Source organism: Leucoraja erinacea, chromosome 16 (genome assembly GCF_028641065.1).
Source record: "Leucoraja erinacea ecotype New England chromosome 16, Leri_hhj_1, whole genome shotgun sequence".
NCBI classification, from domain to species: domain Eukaryota; kingdom Metazoa; phylum Chordata; class Chondrichthyes; order Rajiformes; family Rajidae; genus Leucoraja; species Leucoraja erinaceus.
Genome location: NC_073392.1, coordinates 35,633,353 through 35,649,445, shown reverse-complemented (window position 1 = coordinate 35,649,445; position 16,093 = coordinate 35,633,353). Strand labels below are relative to the sequence as shown.

Sequence of the window (16,093 nt, the reverse complement as noted above, 5' to 3'; positions counted from 1 at the left end):
GCAGGTGAGGCAGCATTTATGGAGCAAAGGAATTGGTGACGTTTCGGGTCGAGACCCTTCTTGTACATCTTAGATGGAGATATATTTCTGTAATTGGAAGTCTGTGACCAGTAGTATTCTTCAAGGATCAGTATGGGGACCTCTGTTGTTTGTGAGGTATATATTAAATTAACATTTAGACAGGCTGATTTAGGATGTTTTTAGACAACACAAAATTGTTGGAGTTGACGATTGTGAAGGTGATTACCAAAGGATACAGCAGAATGCAGGTCAGTTGGAGATCTGAGCAGAGATATGTCAGATGGGAGTCTAATCCGGACAGGTGTGAGGTGTTGCACTTTGTGAGGTCAAATGTAAGAGGAAAGTGTCCAGTAAATGGCAAAGAGCATTGATGTACACTTAAAGAAGACATTTGCATGCTTGCCTTCATCAGTCAGAATACAGGTTACATGTACTTCTGCTATAATGTACATTTTGATAATACAAATTAGTTATAACATTTTTAATAAATTAGTGATTTCTATTTGTATTAAGCGGGTCAACCTGGTTAATGTACTATTTCTACTGGGACCTAGAGAACCAATTAATAGTTACTTTGGAAATTGATAAGCAGAAACAACGCTGGCCTGCATGTAAAATGATATAAGAGATATGTATCATTATCTCTTGAGAAGAGTCTATCAGTTTCAACATGGGTGGTCACTGAAATTAACAGTTGTTTTATTGACACTTGTGCAATGATCATTAAACAATGCCACTTAGACCCTTTAATATTTTTTTTCTTCCAGTAACAAAAAGACGTAGCTATTTAAAAAAATCTTTATTTTTGATAATTATGTGGGAGAAATAACATTATTGCGAGTCTGAAGCTCTCTAGCCCATAATCCCAGAATTGCCTGAAAAAAGTGTTGCACCTGTGAAAAGCATTGGTGTGCTAAAGGACCTGTTCGTACAGTGCACTGTTCTATGCTCTATGGCATCAAAATAGTTATTGATATATTTTGGATCACATAGCAAAATATGATCACAAATTAAAACAGATTTTTATGGAATTTACTGCCAACTTTTTATACCAAGTTCAATTATGCAAAAAAGAAACAAGCTTCATTTTTTGACATGCTACATAGCACTGGACAGGGCTGCTTCATGTGGATGCCGAGTCTATGGCAGCGCCGGCCTATGGGAGAGGCTGCACCCGCAGCATCTTGTAACAGGGCTGCGTAATGTATGGCAGCAACACCTGTAGAAGGGCTGAATAATGTCTCCCTCATGGAGGAGGTGAGCTTACCGGGGCAGTTTTGTTCTGACCCTGAAGTTGGAGGTATTGCAGAGCAGCATACCCCAAGGCATGAAACCTGCCGGGTCAGTATTAGTCCGACGCCGAGTCTATGCCAGCATCGGCCTATTGGAGAGGCCGCGCCAGCAGCGCCTTGTAACAGGGCTGCTTAATGTCTCCATCTGTATTGTATTGCCGGGTCAGTGTAAATCTGACGCCGAGTCTGAGGGTATAGCCATGGAGCATACCCCAAGGGATGAAGGGCACGTGTCAGAGGTACCATTCCTGGCAGCAAGGTTTGCCATCCCAACACAATGCAGTGAATACCGCTATCAGGGGGACATTAGAGCCAGCCGCCGAATCTTCTATTCAGGTAAGACCTATTCAACAGGCAAAACCTGGAGGATGAAGCACAAGCCTTTGGACCAATCAAGGCCAACGACGAGCAAAGCTTCATAGTTTCGGTGACAACGCACCCCACGTCATCGGCAGTAAGCGGTTCACTGAAGCTGGTGGCAGCATGAAAGCTGGCCAGACGTTCCACGCACTCTACCACCAGTTCTATTCTACAACTAAGGGACCTCTTACAAGTTAGTAAGATTTACACTTGGTTGTACAATACACAAATGATGAAGAAATTGTCATCTACTTAGAGGCATCTAACCATGTAAAACTGGACAATACTAGCATTCCAAGCAGGTTGGAATTGGGCCAGAATTGTGTTTTGAGGCAGGGTCAGTGTTTTGGCCAGGATTGCATTCGAGACAGGCTCGGAAATATGGGCAGAGTTGGCTTTCGAGGCAGGCTCAGATTTATGGCCAGAGTTGCCTTTTAAGACAGGTCAAAATTATCAGATAGGTTCAGTATTATGGTCAGGATTGTCTTGCAAGACAGATATTTGGAGGAGGCAATTGCTATGATGAGGCAATAATAACAGTATGATGACAATAAAGCATTCAAAGCGGACTACTCAGTTCAAAACCACTTGTTATGTCTTGTATGGGTGATATTTTTAACGCTGTATTTTGCTAAAATCCACTGTTTCAGTCTCAAACTATATTTGAGAAATTGGGTTCCTCTATCCAGTAGAAAATTAAATTTTACCAAATAGACTTGTTGGTCATTGGGATTTACCTTTAGCTATTTATTGGCCTATGACTCCGCCATGGGTAACAGATTGGAGTCAATAGAAACCTGTAACAGCCTTGTTGTTATAAAGCAGCCTTCTATTCATTAAGACTAATTGGCAATATAATAGCTGTGATTCAGCTGTGCAAGTGGGAGAACTGACATCATGCTATAAGGCAAACCCTAAAGTGCCATGTAGGTCATTGTTAACACACCTATGCTATTACCAGCTGAAGCTACCAAAGTCACAATGATGGACAAACAGTATTCAGCATTGCTCCAGTAGTTTGGTCAGTAAATATTTCAGTTATATTGCAAAATGATGCTAATGGTCCTAACGTAGGAAATTGCGAATGTCATCTCTAGTTTGGAGGTGGAGGAGATTTGCATGAGTTACCAATTCTTCAGTTATTGGTATCAACTATCTATAGACCCTACGTGCATTCTATGGGTTAAAGAGTGATTGAGCGAATATGCATAATCTGCATGCTCAACTTCAGGTTGATACACTATGATGGTGGCATATGTTAGTCACATGGGTGCAATCAAGTAAAAGTATCCTGTAATAGTTTACCTAATCTCATTTGCCACTGGAGTATCATCAAGTACAGATCAATGACAACACAGAATAGGTGTTGGGTCAAGGTATTTATGAAATTCTGGTTCAATGGAACACCGAATATCGATATGTTGTTTTCATGCTTATTTACAGGTTGTAAAAATATGTGGCAAAACAGTGGCGAAAGATACATTCTCGCTACAAGGAGGAGGAATGGTCTTTTATGTCTTCCTCCATTTTGCCTCATCAGTCGGGTCTTCAAATAAAGTCATCAAGATCCCGCTTTATGTTTTCCTACTGTCTGATTGGTCTATGCAGCTTTGATTCCCGATTTGTCGGGAATAATAATACAACCTTATACGGTTATTCTAAACGTAAACCTTGCTGGTTCAGCCTGTGGCTCGGGAAATCAGCCGTTGCATGATAAAATCAATTTATGTTCTGCAGATTCTGAATAGACTGCCCCTACGGCTGGGGTTGCCACACCTATCCTTGTATGTGTTCACTTCAGAGTGTTGGGATAGCACCAAAAAAGCAGTCCATTTCTTCTTCAGGAGATGGGAAGCGTTTGTTTAATACTCATGTTACATTTAAAACGGTACAGATTACTGACGTCTTGGAGATCAATTTAAATGGTCTTTTGACAATAATTGAGTTATAGGGCCATTAACTGTGCCAACGGGCCTTCCCATCATATTTGCTGCAGCAAACGAGACCCACTCTGTCAGGTTCACCCCGGATATCGAGTTTGTAAAGGATATCTTTAACACAAGTTCTCTCAGGACAAGTTCAATGCAGTATGGGATGTTAACATTGTGTGAACACTATTTCACTAGGGGCTCCAGCTACATCCATAGCTTTGGCCGGATCTCATAAGGTAGTTATCCTCCTGGCGCTGGTTTAGCGCAACAGGTTCAGTCGCTACATAATTGCGACGGGACAGGATGATTACATCTGTAAATAATATATATAATATTTTATGTTTATAATTTAATTAAGCAGAGTAGAAGGGGTGTCAGGTCTCAAAATAGTTCAAAGCATACCCAGGGACCTTTGGTTATGTGAGGGCACACATATACAACAATACGTCAAGGTCACCAAGAGCCTTCGAGGCTCTGAACTAGCAATGCTTGTTAGTTACAAAAAACTTTATAAGAACGTATCTGTTCAGACCATTTCCAGGTGATAAAACAGAGTTGATTTATGCAGGAGTAGATACTGATTTCCAGATCTCACTCCACCAGGGCTGCTACAGCATCAGCAACAAGGGTTATTTACGTTCCGCTGGACCACATCCTAACGGCTGCAGCATGGTCAAACAAACGAAATTCCAAACATTTTATAATAACCCATTGCCAGACCAGGGGTATTTGTCAACTCTATTTTACGTTCTAGTTATAGCTTCCATCCGGATGAGAGGTGTGACAATTATTATTACTTCATTTAACAGCATCAGCATGTTTTAAATCTGTCATGACTGTATGCATTATGAATGGTTCCCTCATTTGTCAATGAAGCAGTTGTGGTTGTGTAGACTCGTTTCTCACGGCATGAAATCAGAGCTTTGAAGTCTTCACGTAGTCACTCACGTGAATCCGAAGTAAAATAGTAAGATTAAACGAGAACTTACCAGTTTGAAGTTTGATCTTTATTTTATGAGGCGTTACGATGAGGGATTACGTGCCCTCTGCTCCCAACCCTCATAAAGGTCATCTGGTAGTTCTAGTCTTCTCTAATCTTACTATGTTACTTCAATTACTGTTATCTGTGATTTCACACTGCTGCTTTGAAGATGACGCGCATGCAGCCGACCGGGGTCTTCTTCACGTAATCCCTTATCGTAACTCCTCATAAAATAAAGATCAAAATTCAAACTGGTAAGTTCTCGTTTAATCTTACTATTTTATTACGGATTTCCAACCTAATCCATGTGATTCAATTGGGGAACATTGCACCTTGGTCATGTATCTCCGGACTATTCTTCACTGCGCCATCCATCGAAAACACAAAGGTTATTTCAATTGTGTAGGAAGGAACTGCAGATGCAAACTTAAACTGAAGATAGACACAAAAAGCTGGAGTAACTCAGCAGGCCAAACAGCATCTCCGGGGAAAAGGAATAGATGACGTTTCGGGTTGAGACCCTTCTTCAGAATCAATTGATCCATTTAAATTAGTGACAAATAGTTTATTTAATAATATTTAATAACTTGATTAGCTTTTATAATCGCATGATTTGTCACAATTTTTTTTTAAATACTCTAGCTTTAGTGTGATGTGTCTTAGACATTCAACATTAGACTAACACCAACAAAGGAGTAAAAGACTCACTTGACAGCACCTCTATTCTCCTCATTATCAGATGAAGATGACGTTGAAGGAGCAGGGAAAAATGGGCCTTCGAGGACACAATGATTTGGACTCACAGCTGAAACTGTGGAAATATTTGGTGAGGAACGCTCATACAAAGGCGTATGCTTCCCTTCATGTGGAATGTTGCTGTAACTATTGTTGGATTCCAGGGCGAGGCTTGGGTCTGACAGAGCAGGTTGGTAAGTTCCTAACGTTGATGGCTGATCTTTGTTAGGTGAATACAAGTCAGAGTGTCTCTGTCCTGAAGAGGCCACTTGGCTAACTAGTCGTTGGTTCTGTAACAATTAAAATTAAAAACAATTATGTTAGTGTAGAAATGGTACCAGTCTTTTGAATGTCTCAGATAAATGACATAACAAACCATTTAAAAGCAACCTTGTGAATTTATAACTGTAAAGTGAGATACAGGTTCACATATACCCAGAAATCCTTCCAGGAGAGACTGGGGTTCACATGCACATCTACTGTATTCAGTGGCCTTAATATGGCCGCCTTTACATCGGTGACCATTTCGCTGAACACTTGCCAAGGCCTGCTAGGTCTCCGTATGACAAGGCTTGCCTGCTAGATCTCCCAATTGCTAACCACTAACTCCCCTTCCCACTCCCTATACTGACCTTTCCGTCCGGGACCTCCACCATCGTCAGGGAGCGGCCACACGCAAACTGGAGGAAGAGCACATTATATTCTGCTTGGGTAGCTTACAACCTAACAATATAACCATTAAATTCAATGGCCTCAAACCCATTTTTGCCCTTCCCCCAGCAGTAACAGGATTGGTCCGAGTCAGCATGGATCTACGAAGGGGAAATAATGCTTGACTAATCTTCAGGAATTTTTTGAGGATGTAACTAGGAAAATGGACAAGAGAGCCAGTGGATGTAGTATACCTAGACTTTCAGAAATCATTTGATAAGGACCCACATAGGAGATTAATGGTCAAACTTAGAGCACATGGTATTGCTGGTAGGGTGCTGACATGGATAGAAAATTGGTTGGCAGACAGGAAACAAAGAGTGGGGATTAACGGGTCCCTTTCAGAATGGCAGGCAATGACTAGTGGGGTACCGCAAGTCGTTGGTGAGGCGAGGTTATCCACTTTGGTGGCAAAAACAGGAAGGCAGATTATTATCTGAATGGTGTCAAGTTGGGAAAAGGGGAAGTACAACGAGATCTGGGGGTCCTTTTTCATCAGTCACTGAACGTAAGCATGCAGGTACAGCATGCAGTGAAGAAAGCTAATGGCATGTTGGCCATAACAAGAGGTGTTGAGTATAAGAGCAAAGAGGTTCTTGTGCAGTTGTACAGAGCCATAGTGAGACCACACCTGGAGTATTGTGTGCAGTTTTGGTCTCCAAATTTGAGGAAGGACTTTCTTGCTATTGAGGGAGTGCAGCGTAGGTTTACAAGATTAATTCCCAGGATGGCGCGACTGTCATATGTTGATAGAATGGAGCAGCTGGGCTTGTATACTCTGGAATTTAGAAGGATGAGAGGTGTTCTTATTGAAACATATACGATTATTAAGGGTTTGGACACGCCAGAGGCAGTAAACATTTTCCCGGTTGGCACCCTAGTGGCATAAACATTGACTTCCCCAATTTCCGGTAGCCCTTGCAGTCTCCTCCCCCTTCTCAGCTCTCCCTCAGCCCTCAGGCTCCTCCTCTGCCTTTCTCCTTTCTTCTCCCCGCCGAAGTAGGGTGCCGACCCAAAACATCACCTATCCATGTTCTGCAGAAATGCTACCTGACCTGCTGAGTTACTCCAGCACTGTGTGTCTTTTCCTGTTGATGTTGATGCTATTTAAAAGCATTACATAACATTCAATGATGTTTCTTTCTTTTTCATTTAAGACTTTTGAAATTTAACCAAAACCATGTTCCAAAAAGATGTTTCCAATGTGAACAGCATAATGAAAAATAAATGTATTTCTTATTACATAATAAACAGAAACAGCTGTGAGAGAATCACATTAATTTAAATGCAATAAAGGATCAAAGCTCAAATAACAAACATTATTTAAGGAAGATAGGACGTAAAGTGCATACTTTTTTACATATAAGTTAAATAAAAGTGGCCATTTGTTCAATTTCCATAATTGAATAAAATGATGGCGCTAAGAAGCCTAAGGGCCTATACTAATAGTGTGGTTTGTAGAACATTTATTTTAGTCCATACTCTTCTAAAATAATCTTTTTATTCAGTTTAAATTTAAATTTTTTAATTTTCCAACTGACAGCTTTTTTTTATATATAAGGGGATAACACATTATTTTGAATGTGACCCAAATGAACACTTTTCACAATGTAAAGTATTATTAAAATGTTTAAGAATACCCAGTCAGGAACATGTTTTCCTGTTCATTTCCATGCTCCTAAAAGCATTACATGCAATTCATTTTTAAAGCTTTTTCAAAATGGCAATCAATTTACACCAAAACCAGGTTACACAGAAAAGATGGAGAAATGTGAACAGCATAATGAAAAGCAAATGTATTGGACATAATAAACAGGCAACGTTTGTGAGAGAAACCCATTCTTCAGACTGCATCAGGGGATCAAAGGTGGGTGGGGATTTAAGAAAGGGACGTAAAGTGCATACTTTTAGCCGGAAAGTTAAATAAAAGTGGGAGGAGACAGCAGGGGAGCTGAATAAAATGAGGGCTCTAAGAAGCAACGGGCCTATACAGATAGTGTGGTTTGTAGAACATTTGTTTTAGTCATGCCCTTCTAAAATAATCTTTTTAAACGGTTTATGATTTGCTGTTTTAATTTCCAACTTCCGGCTTTTTTTCGCTATAAGGGATAACACATTATTTTGGAGACCCAACAGAGAGGTCAGAGGCAAGTGGGAGTATTATTAAAATGTGCTGAGCCACCCAGTCAGGAACATGTTTAGTTGCATTTCCAGCTCCTAATTTTAGTGCAATTCGGCGAAACGCTGCTAGCAAAATGGCAATCCGCTACATTTATGTAGAACATTTTAGTTCAGAATCATCATTGTGAGAATTTTGACCGATTAGAAGTTCTAACAAACAGTCTGCCCAGTACTGGAAGCAAGAACGGAAGCGAAGGACGTTTAAAAGGGTGACAGTAAAACATGGTATAGTCTGTGTTTTGTAAATGTTCCTTTATGTAGTGAATTAAAGATGGCAACTCGGGCAGTGGGATGCTCCTCCTGCAGAATCATGGAAGTCAGGGAGACTCCCAATGTCCCTGGGGCTGCAGCTGATTATAGACCACATTAGAGAATGGAGCGACAGCTGGAAGACCTCACAATCATTTGGGGGACAGTGGATGTCATAGGTAGGAGTTACAGTGATGTGGTCATGCATAGAACATATAACAGTACAGCACAGGAACGGCCCATCATTTTAGTGCAAAGCATGATGCCCAGCTGAAACTGATCTCATTTGCCTGTACATGATACATTTCCTTCTATTCCCCATACTTCCATGTGCCTGTCTAAAAGCTACTTGAACTCCACTATTGTATCTGCCTTTATCACCATCGCTGGCAATGCGTTCTGAGCCCCACCACTCCCACTTATCCCGCGTTCTGAGCCCACACATCTCACTTATTGCTATGCCCTCTGGTGTTGGACACTTCCACCTTGGGATAAAGGTTCTGACTGTCAGCCCTATCTTTGCATCTCATACTTTTATATACTTCTATCAGTATTCCCTCAACTTCCACCATTCCAAATACTCACTCACCAACCCATCTACATTTATGTCTATGTCATTTATATATATATCACAAACAGCAGAGGTCCCAGCACAGCTCCCTGCAGAACTCCACTGGTCACAGATGTTCAGCCAGAATATCTTCCTTCCACCACTACCCTCCGTCTTCTATGAATATGCCCGTTCTGAATCCAGATGACCAAGTCATTGTGAATCCCGTACATCTTAATCTTCTGGATCAGCCTACCATGAGGGACCTTATCAAAAGCCTTACTAAAATCCCTGTATACAACATCCACCACACAACCTTCTGCAATTTCCTCAAAAAACTCAATCAAGTTAGTGACACATGACCTGCCATGTTCAAAGCCGTGCTGGCTATCCCTAATTAGCCCATCTCTTCCAAATGGGAGTAAATCCGATCTCAAAGAATCCTCTCCAATAGTTTCCCAACCACTGACATGAGGCTCACTAGCCAATTGTTTCCTAGATTGTCTTTACTTGCTTTGTTAAACAAGGGGACAACATTGACAAATCCCCCAGGACCTTGCTCATGGCTCGAAAAGAAACAAAGGTCCTTGTCATGGCACCTGCAAACTCCTGTCTGCCTCCCTCCATAACCTGGATAGAAAATAGCAGGCCCTGGGAATTTATCCACCTTAACGTTTTTTAAAAACCTCAGCACCTCCTCCTTCTCGATCTCAAATTGCTTTGGCATATTTGCATTCTCTACAGATCTCCTGTCCTACTAGTTCTTTTCCTCGGTGAATAAGGATGCAAAGTACTTGTTTAGTACCTTGCCTACGTGCTGATTCCAAGCATAGATTCCCTCCTTTATCTTTGGGCAGTCCTACCCTCTCTGTGATCACTCACTTGGAATTTACCTTGATCCGACTCACTAATGATTTTTCATTTAGCTCCCCCCCCTCCCCTTCCCTACTTGCCCACTTGAGTTCTTTGCTACTCACTTTATATTCCTCATAAGGCTCATATGATGCACATTAAACCTGATATATGCTACCTTTTTCTTCCTGACCAAATTTACAATTACCTTGGTCCTTCCTCGAACCGAAACATCGCCCATTCCTTCTCTCCAGACGCTGCCTGTCCCGTTGAGTTACTTCAGCTTTTTGTGTCTATCTTCAGTTTAAACCAGCAACTGCAGTTTCTTCCTAAAACTCGCAGAGTTGTGATCACTATCCTCAAATTCTTCCACCAGTCACATGGCCAAGCGCATTTCCCAATACTGGTCCCTCCTTGAGTCAGACAATCCACATACCCCCCACTGGCACGTGGCACTGGTAGTAATCCAGAGATTATCACCCTTGGGGTCCTGCATTTGAACCTTTTGCCAAACTCCCTATATTCACTCGGCAGTACCTCATCACCTTTTCTACCTATGCCATTTGAGCAGGTTGAAAATAAATGTGTAACCACCAGAAAAGGGAGTAGACAAGAGTGCATGTGGCCATTCCCCACAACAATATTTTGTTGGAGGAATGCCTGGCCTGGCTCTGAGTCACTGCAGGGAAGGGCGAAGTCAGGCAGAGTGATAGTGCAGGAGATTCCTTAGTTAGGTGGACAGACAGGAAATTCTGTGGCAGCAAACAAGACTCGAGGATGGTGTTGCGTTCCTCCTGCAAGCATCCGAGATGCCTCAAAGCAACTGCAGGATATTGTCAAGGGGGCGGGCGAGCAGCGAGAAGTCATTGTGCACGTTGGCACATATGACACTGGTTGGAAATCTGGCAGAGGAATTGGTGCAAGTGGCCAGGATTCTGGACCATTGGCATCTCTTCAGTGGGAAGAGGTGACTTGTACAAGAGGGATGGACTGTACCGGAACTGGAGGGGAATTAATATCCTTGTGGGCAAGGTTGCTAGTGTTATTGAAGAAACCAGATTGGCAGGTGGACGGTATCCAACACAGGAGTGAGACAGGTAAGAGGCTGGAAGTTGGTATGGAAGACGATGATAGCAAGTTCGGTAGGTCGGAGCATGGCAGGAAACGAGGAAGGACTGTTGGATTCATGTGGATTTATTCGGACTGAGGCCTGATCGGTAAGGTGGATGAAGGGTGTGGGTGGCTACGTGCCACTGGACCTTATAGTTGTTTTAGAAACCTGGAGGGAAGCTTCCTTTAGCAATAAATTAAACACAAAAGTGAAGATGGTTGTGAAATATTGCAGCAAGATCTGGATCGATTGGCCAGGTAGGCTGAGCAATGGTTGATGGAATTTAATACAGAAGTGTGAGGTGTTGCATTTTGGGATGTCTAACAAGGGAAGGACCTACATAGTGAATGGTAGGCCTCTGGGGATTGTTGTTGAGCAGAGGGATCTAGGATTGCAGGTGCATGGTTCCTTGAAGGTCGAGTTGCAGGTAGATAAGGTGGTCAAAAAGGCTTTTGGCACTTTGGCCTTCATCAGTCAGAGTATAGAAGTTGGGAAGTCATGTTACAGTTGTATAAGATGTTGGTGAGACCGCATTTAGAATATTGTGTGCAGTTCTGGGCACCATGTTACAGGAAAAATATTGTCATGCTTGAAAGAGTTCAGAGAAGATTTACGAGGATGTTGCCAGGACTAGAGGGTGTGAGCTATAGGAAGAGGTTGAGTACAGGAGGATGAGGGGTGATCTTATAAAGGTGTACAAGATCATGAGAGGAATAGATCGGGTAGATGCACAGAGTCTCTTTCCCGCTGTAGGGGAATCTAGGAGTGGAGGACATAGGTTCAAGGTGAGGGGGAAAAGATTTAATAGGAATCTAATAGTAACCTTTTCACACAAAGGGTAGTAGCCAGAGCAGATGGTTGAGGCTGGGACTATCCCAACGTTTAAGAAACAGTTAGACAGGTGCATAGATAGGACAGGTTTGGAGGGATATGGACCAAACGCAGGCAGGTGGGACTAGTGTAACTGGGACATGTTGGTTGGTGGGGAATATTGGGCCAATGTGCCTATTTCCATACTGTAACACTCTATGACAAAAGAGAAAAGAATGAAATAGTTTACATTCATTTACATGACAGTGTAATATACTTGGATTCCACCACCAATCGAAATCTTGAGAACAGAAAAAGTATATTTATCGTCTTCCCTACAGGATTTCAATACACGGATAATTTTGTGCGAAAACTACAAATAATTATATAAAATAAATATCGGTGGGATCCATCCACAAGCCAGTAAACAACAATGTGGAGGATGATTTGCCCACATGGCTTTCATGAAGGGTTTGATGCATTATACATCTGAATACAATAAATGATAATTCAGAATTAATATCATCATTTGTTACTCAAACTCACCATAGCCTTTGCCTGAAGATGGGCTTGTGGAATGTTAAGCATCTGTGGAGGTGGATAGTGTGGTATTACACCAGGCATTCCAAACTGATTCAGTCTCATTCCTTAAAGTAGTAAAAAAATATTGAAAACTAGAAATCTCAGAGACCAGGTTAATATATGAACAATAATTTTTGGGATATATTTTTTCTTTGTCATCAATGTACTTAGTGAAAGTGCACTCATTGAATGTGGCTGCTGAAGGCAATTCAATCAAAGCACTTAAACAAAGGCTGCCCAGAAATGTGATTGATTTCAGTAGCACATAGTGGAAAATGGATTTCCTCCCTGATATTTCAGTCATTCCAAAAATGTGGAATTTCCATACATAGGCCAATGCAAAAACCCCAAAGCAGTTTATTTATCCCAAACAGCCCCATTGTATAACTGATTAAAAAAATTAGGCTGTTTGAATGAGATCCAAGTGGCTGTTCAGTCACTTGGATCTAGTGATTCTTGAAAGATAACAACTAATGCCTCCACAATCTCCAAGCCACCTCTTTCAGAACCCTGGGGTGAGTCAAGGTGACTTATCCACCTTCAGATCTTTCAGCTTCCCAAGTACCTTCACCTGAGCCATAGTTAATGAACTTCCACCCGCTGACTCTCTTGTATTCTGGTGCATTGCTGGTGTCTTCCACTGTGAAGACCGATTCAAAAAATGTAATTAATTCCTCTGCCATTTCTTTATTTCCCATTAGCAATTCTCCTGCATAATTGTCCAGCTTTCCAACGTCCACTCTTGCCTCTTTCATACCCTTTATATATCTGAAGAAACTGTTGTTATCCTCTTTTTTTGTTATTGGATAGCTTACTTTGGCATTTCATCTGTTTTCCCCATATTACGTTTTTAGTTCCCTTCTGTTATTTTTAAAAGGCTTCCCAATCGTCCATGTTCCCGCTAAACTTTGCAATGTTACATGCCTTCTCTTTTAGTTGTATGCTGTCTTTCACTTCCTTTGTCAGCCACGGTCACCTCATTCTCTTGCTAGAATCTTTCTTCCTCTTCAGAATGAAAAGATCCTGCATCTTCCGAATTGTTCCCAGAAATTCCTGCCATTACTGCTCCAGTCATTCCTGCTAGGGTCTTTTTCCAATCAATCCTGGATATTAAAATCCTCTTATGACCACCGTAACATGGCCTTTCTTACATGCCTTTATGATTTATATTTCCTGATGTAACTTGCAACCTACTTCCTGGCTACAGTTTGGAGGCCTATAAATAACTCCCGTCAGGGTATCTTTATCCATGCAGTTTCTCAACTCTACCCACAAGGATTCTACATCTTCTGATCCCATGCCACCCCTTGCTAAGGACTGACTTCCATCCCCCACCAGGAGGATCTTAAAGCCCTCCGTTTCTTGCTACACTTGCTTTACCTCCCCCCTTGACTCCATCCAAGGACACAAGCAGTCTTTCCAGGTGAGGCAGAGGTTCACCTGCACCTCCTCCATCCTCATCTATTGCATCCGCTGTTCCAGGTGTCAACTGCTCTACATCGGTGAGACCAAGCGCAGGCTTGGCGATCACTTCGCCCAACACCTCCGCACAGTTCGCATTAAACCAAATGACCAATGATCTCCCGGTGGCTCAGCACTTCAACAATCCCCCTCCCTCTGACCATGACTATTCCGAATCCGACCCCTTTCAATGTAATTCTGGTTCAGAGAAGGTGGCCACAGTCATATATTCGCTTGGGGAGTTTACACCCCCCTTCCAGCGGTAAGTAAAGTTTTGAACATTGACTTCTCCAATTTTTTTCAGGTAGTCCTTGCTTTCTCATTAACCAACCTCCTTCCCCCCTCCCCTCCGACCTTTCTGTCCTGGGCCTCCTCATATTTCGCTTGGGTAGTTTACACAGCGGTCCCCACAGGTAGTCCTTGCCTCCATCCCCTCCCCCTTCCCAGCTCCCCCACCGCCTACTGTCTCTGCCTCTTCCTTTGTTTCCCTCCCCCCCTCACCTCCTTCCATCCCCACCCCCACATCAGTCTGAAGAAGTGTCTCGGCCCGAAATGTCACCTATTCCTTCGCTCCATAGATGCTGCCTCACCCGCTGAGTTTCTCCAGCTTTTTTTTCTACCTTCCATTCCTTACCAGAACAGATACCTCACCCCCCTCGGCCCACCTGTCTATCTGGTGTCAAAATACAAAAATGCAGTCTACCCTCGTTCTTAGGGACCTCTTTATAATGGACCAGTTATAGTGTTGGAGCGTCCACACAGTAATCAGACACCACTGTCTCTGTAAGAGCACAGGCTGCTAGTCACACTATGGGAGGCCTTGAAAATTGACAAGCAATTGTTCGATCAACACTTGTGCAATTATACTATATTAAATAATGTAATAAAATCTTTCGTACTTTTAGTTTGCAGTAAAAAAAAGATATTTTTAGATATTAACAAGAACTTTGTATTTGAAAACAACTCATTTCACGAATCGAATCCCTTACTCGGTTATAGCGGACAATCGGCAATAACAGGCACTATTCCAACACCTATGGTCCGTTAAAACGAGGGTTATCTGGACTTTAAAATATAAAAAGGTTACGTTCACGTTCTACATTTATAACAAGTGAGAACCTCAGTGGATTGAAAGACGTGGGAAAGGAACACAGGGGGACTGGGTTTCAAAGAAAGTTAGGTTTAAGGATGCAGTGTGGAAATGAGCCCTTCGGCCCATCAAGGCCATGCCAACCAATGATTATACTCACACTACTTCTGTCCTACACACAAGGGACAATTTACAGAAGCGAATTAACTTACAAGCCTGCGTGTTTTTGGGATGTGGGAAGAAACCCAGAGAAAACCCACGGTGGTCACAGGGAGAACATGCAAAATTTTAAAAAATCAGAACTCTGCTCTACAGCAAATCAATGCCAGTCATTTCGCAGAGTGATGGGTAACTGGAGTCCGGTAACCGGTGTTAGGAGAAAAGTGGCAAATTTGAATTTACAGAAAAAGAAGACAGGCTTACCAGAAGCATACTGAAATATTTAAACTGAGATTTTTTTTTTAAATTAGGCTACGTGCAGCAAAGGAGCTGAGGAACAAACACAATTGATGTTACAGATAAATAGATGGTCATAGCAAAACACTTAGAATCAAATATGACACCAAGGTTGTAAATAGTTTGCTGAAAACAGTTGCATACTCATTTGTCAATTGGCACGAACAATTAGGCGTTGATTAGCAAGCTTAAGAATAATTAAGATGCAAATCTATTTGACCTTTAATCAAACTACCAATATCTACCAATCCTGCTTTTTTTCTAAGAGGTATGAAAGCACAAAGAATATGAATATTTCCAGCAAAGGAAGCTATTTCTGAATAATGTTTAGATGGAAAGCATAAAAAAGTCAGTTTAGCTATGAAATGAAAAGAAAGTGGTCAGAATCAAAAAGAGAATTAAGTTTGGATTGTTTTTCAAATGGTTCAGGGCTCCACTAGAACACCCAGGCAGCAAGAGATGATTTTCAACATTTAAATGCCCAAAATATTGTTAGTCTAATTTAGGATGAGCCAAATAAAATTTAATTTGAAAGAAATAAAATCAGAAAGAAATTTGCACAAGTGGAATCACTCTAGATTTTCACTGTACTAAAATGGCGTACGTATAGACGGCTCATCTGACATTGGGAATTTAGTGGGCTCTTCAACAAGATGGTGAATAAATCAGAAATGTTTTGCGCACAGTTTGAGTGTCACACTGCACTTCTGCTGATGTGT

The 16,093-nt window shown here is 41.8% G+C and overlaps 1 protein-coding gene across 2 annotated transcripts in view; it reads right to left on the bottom strand.

Annotated features, from left to right (window-relative positions):
• The window catches only part of LOC129704808 (constitutive coactivator of PPAR-gamma-like protein 1 homolog), a 130,461-nt gene that overhangs the window by 65,490 nt on the left and 48,878 nt on the right, over window positions 1–16,093 (bottom strand). Inside the window, exons 6-8 of one of the 2 annotated variants that reach the window (XM_055648166.1) lie at window positions 12,933–13,007; window positions 12,332–12,432; window positions 5,295–5,611 (exon numbers count right to left, since the gene is read on the bottom strand). In XM_055648166.1, the coding sequence (XP_055504141.1) occupies window positions 5,295–5,611; window positions 12,332–12,432; window positions 12,933–13,007 (493 nt within the window). The remainder of the gene's footprint in view (window positions 1–5,294; window positions 5,612–12,331; window positions 12,433–12,932; window positions 13,008–16,093) is intronic. The other variant, XM_055648167.1, reaches the window with a different exon arrangement.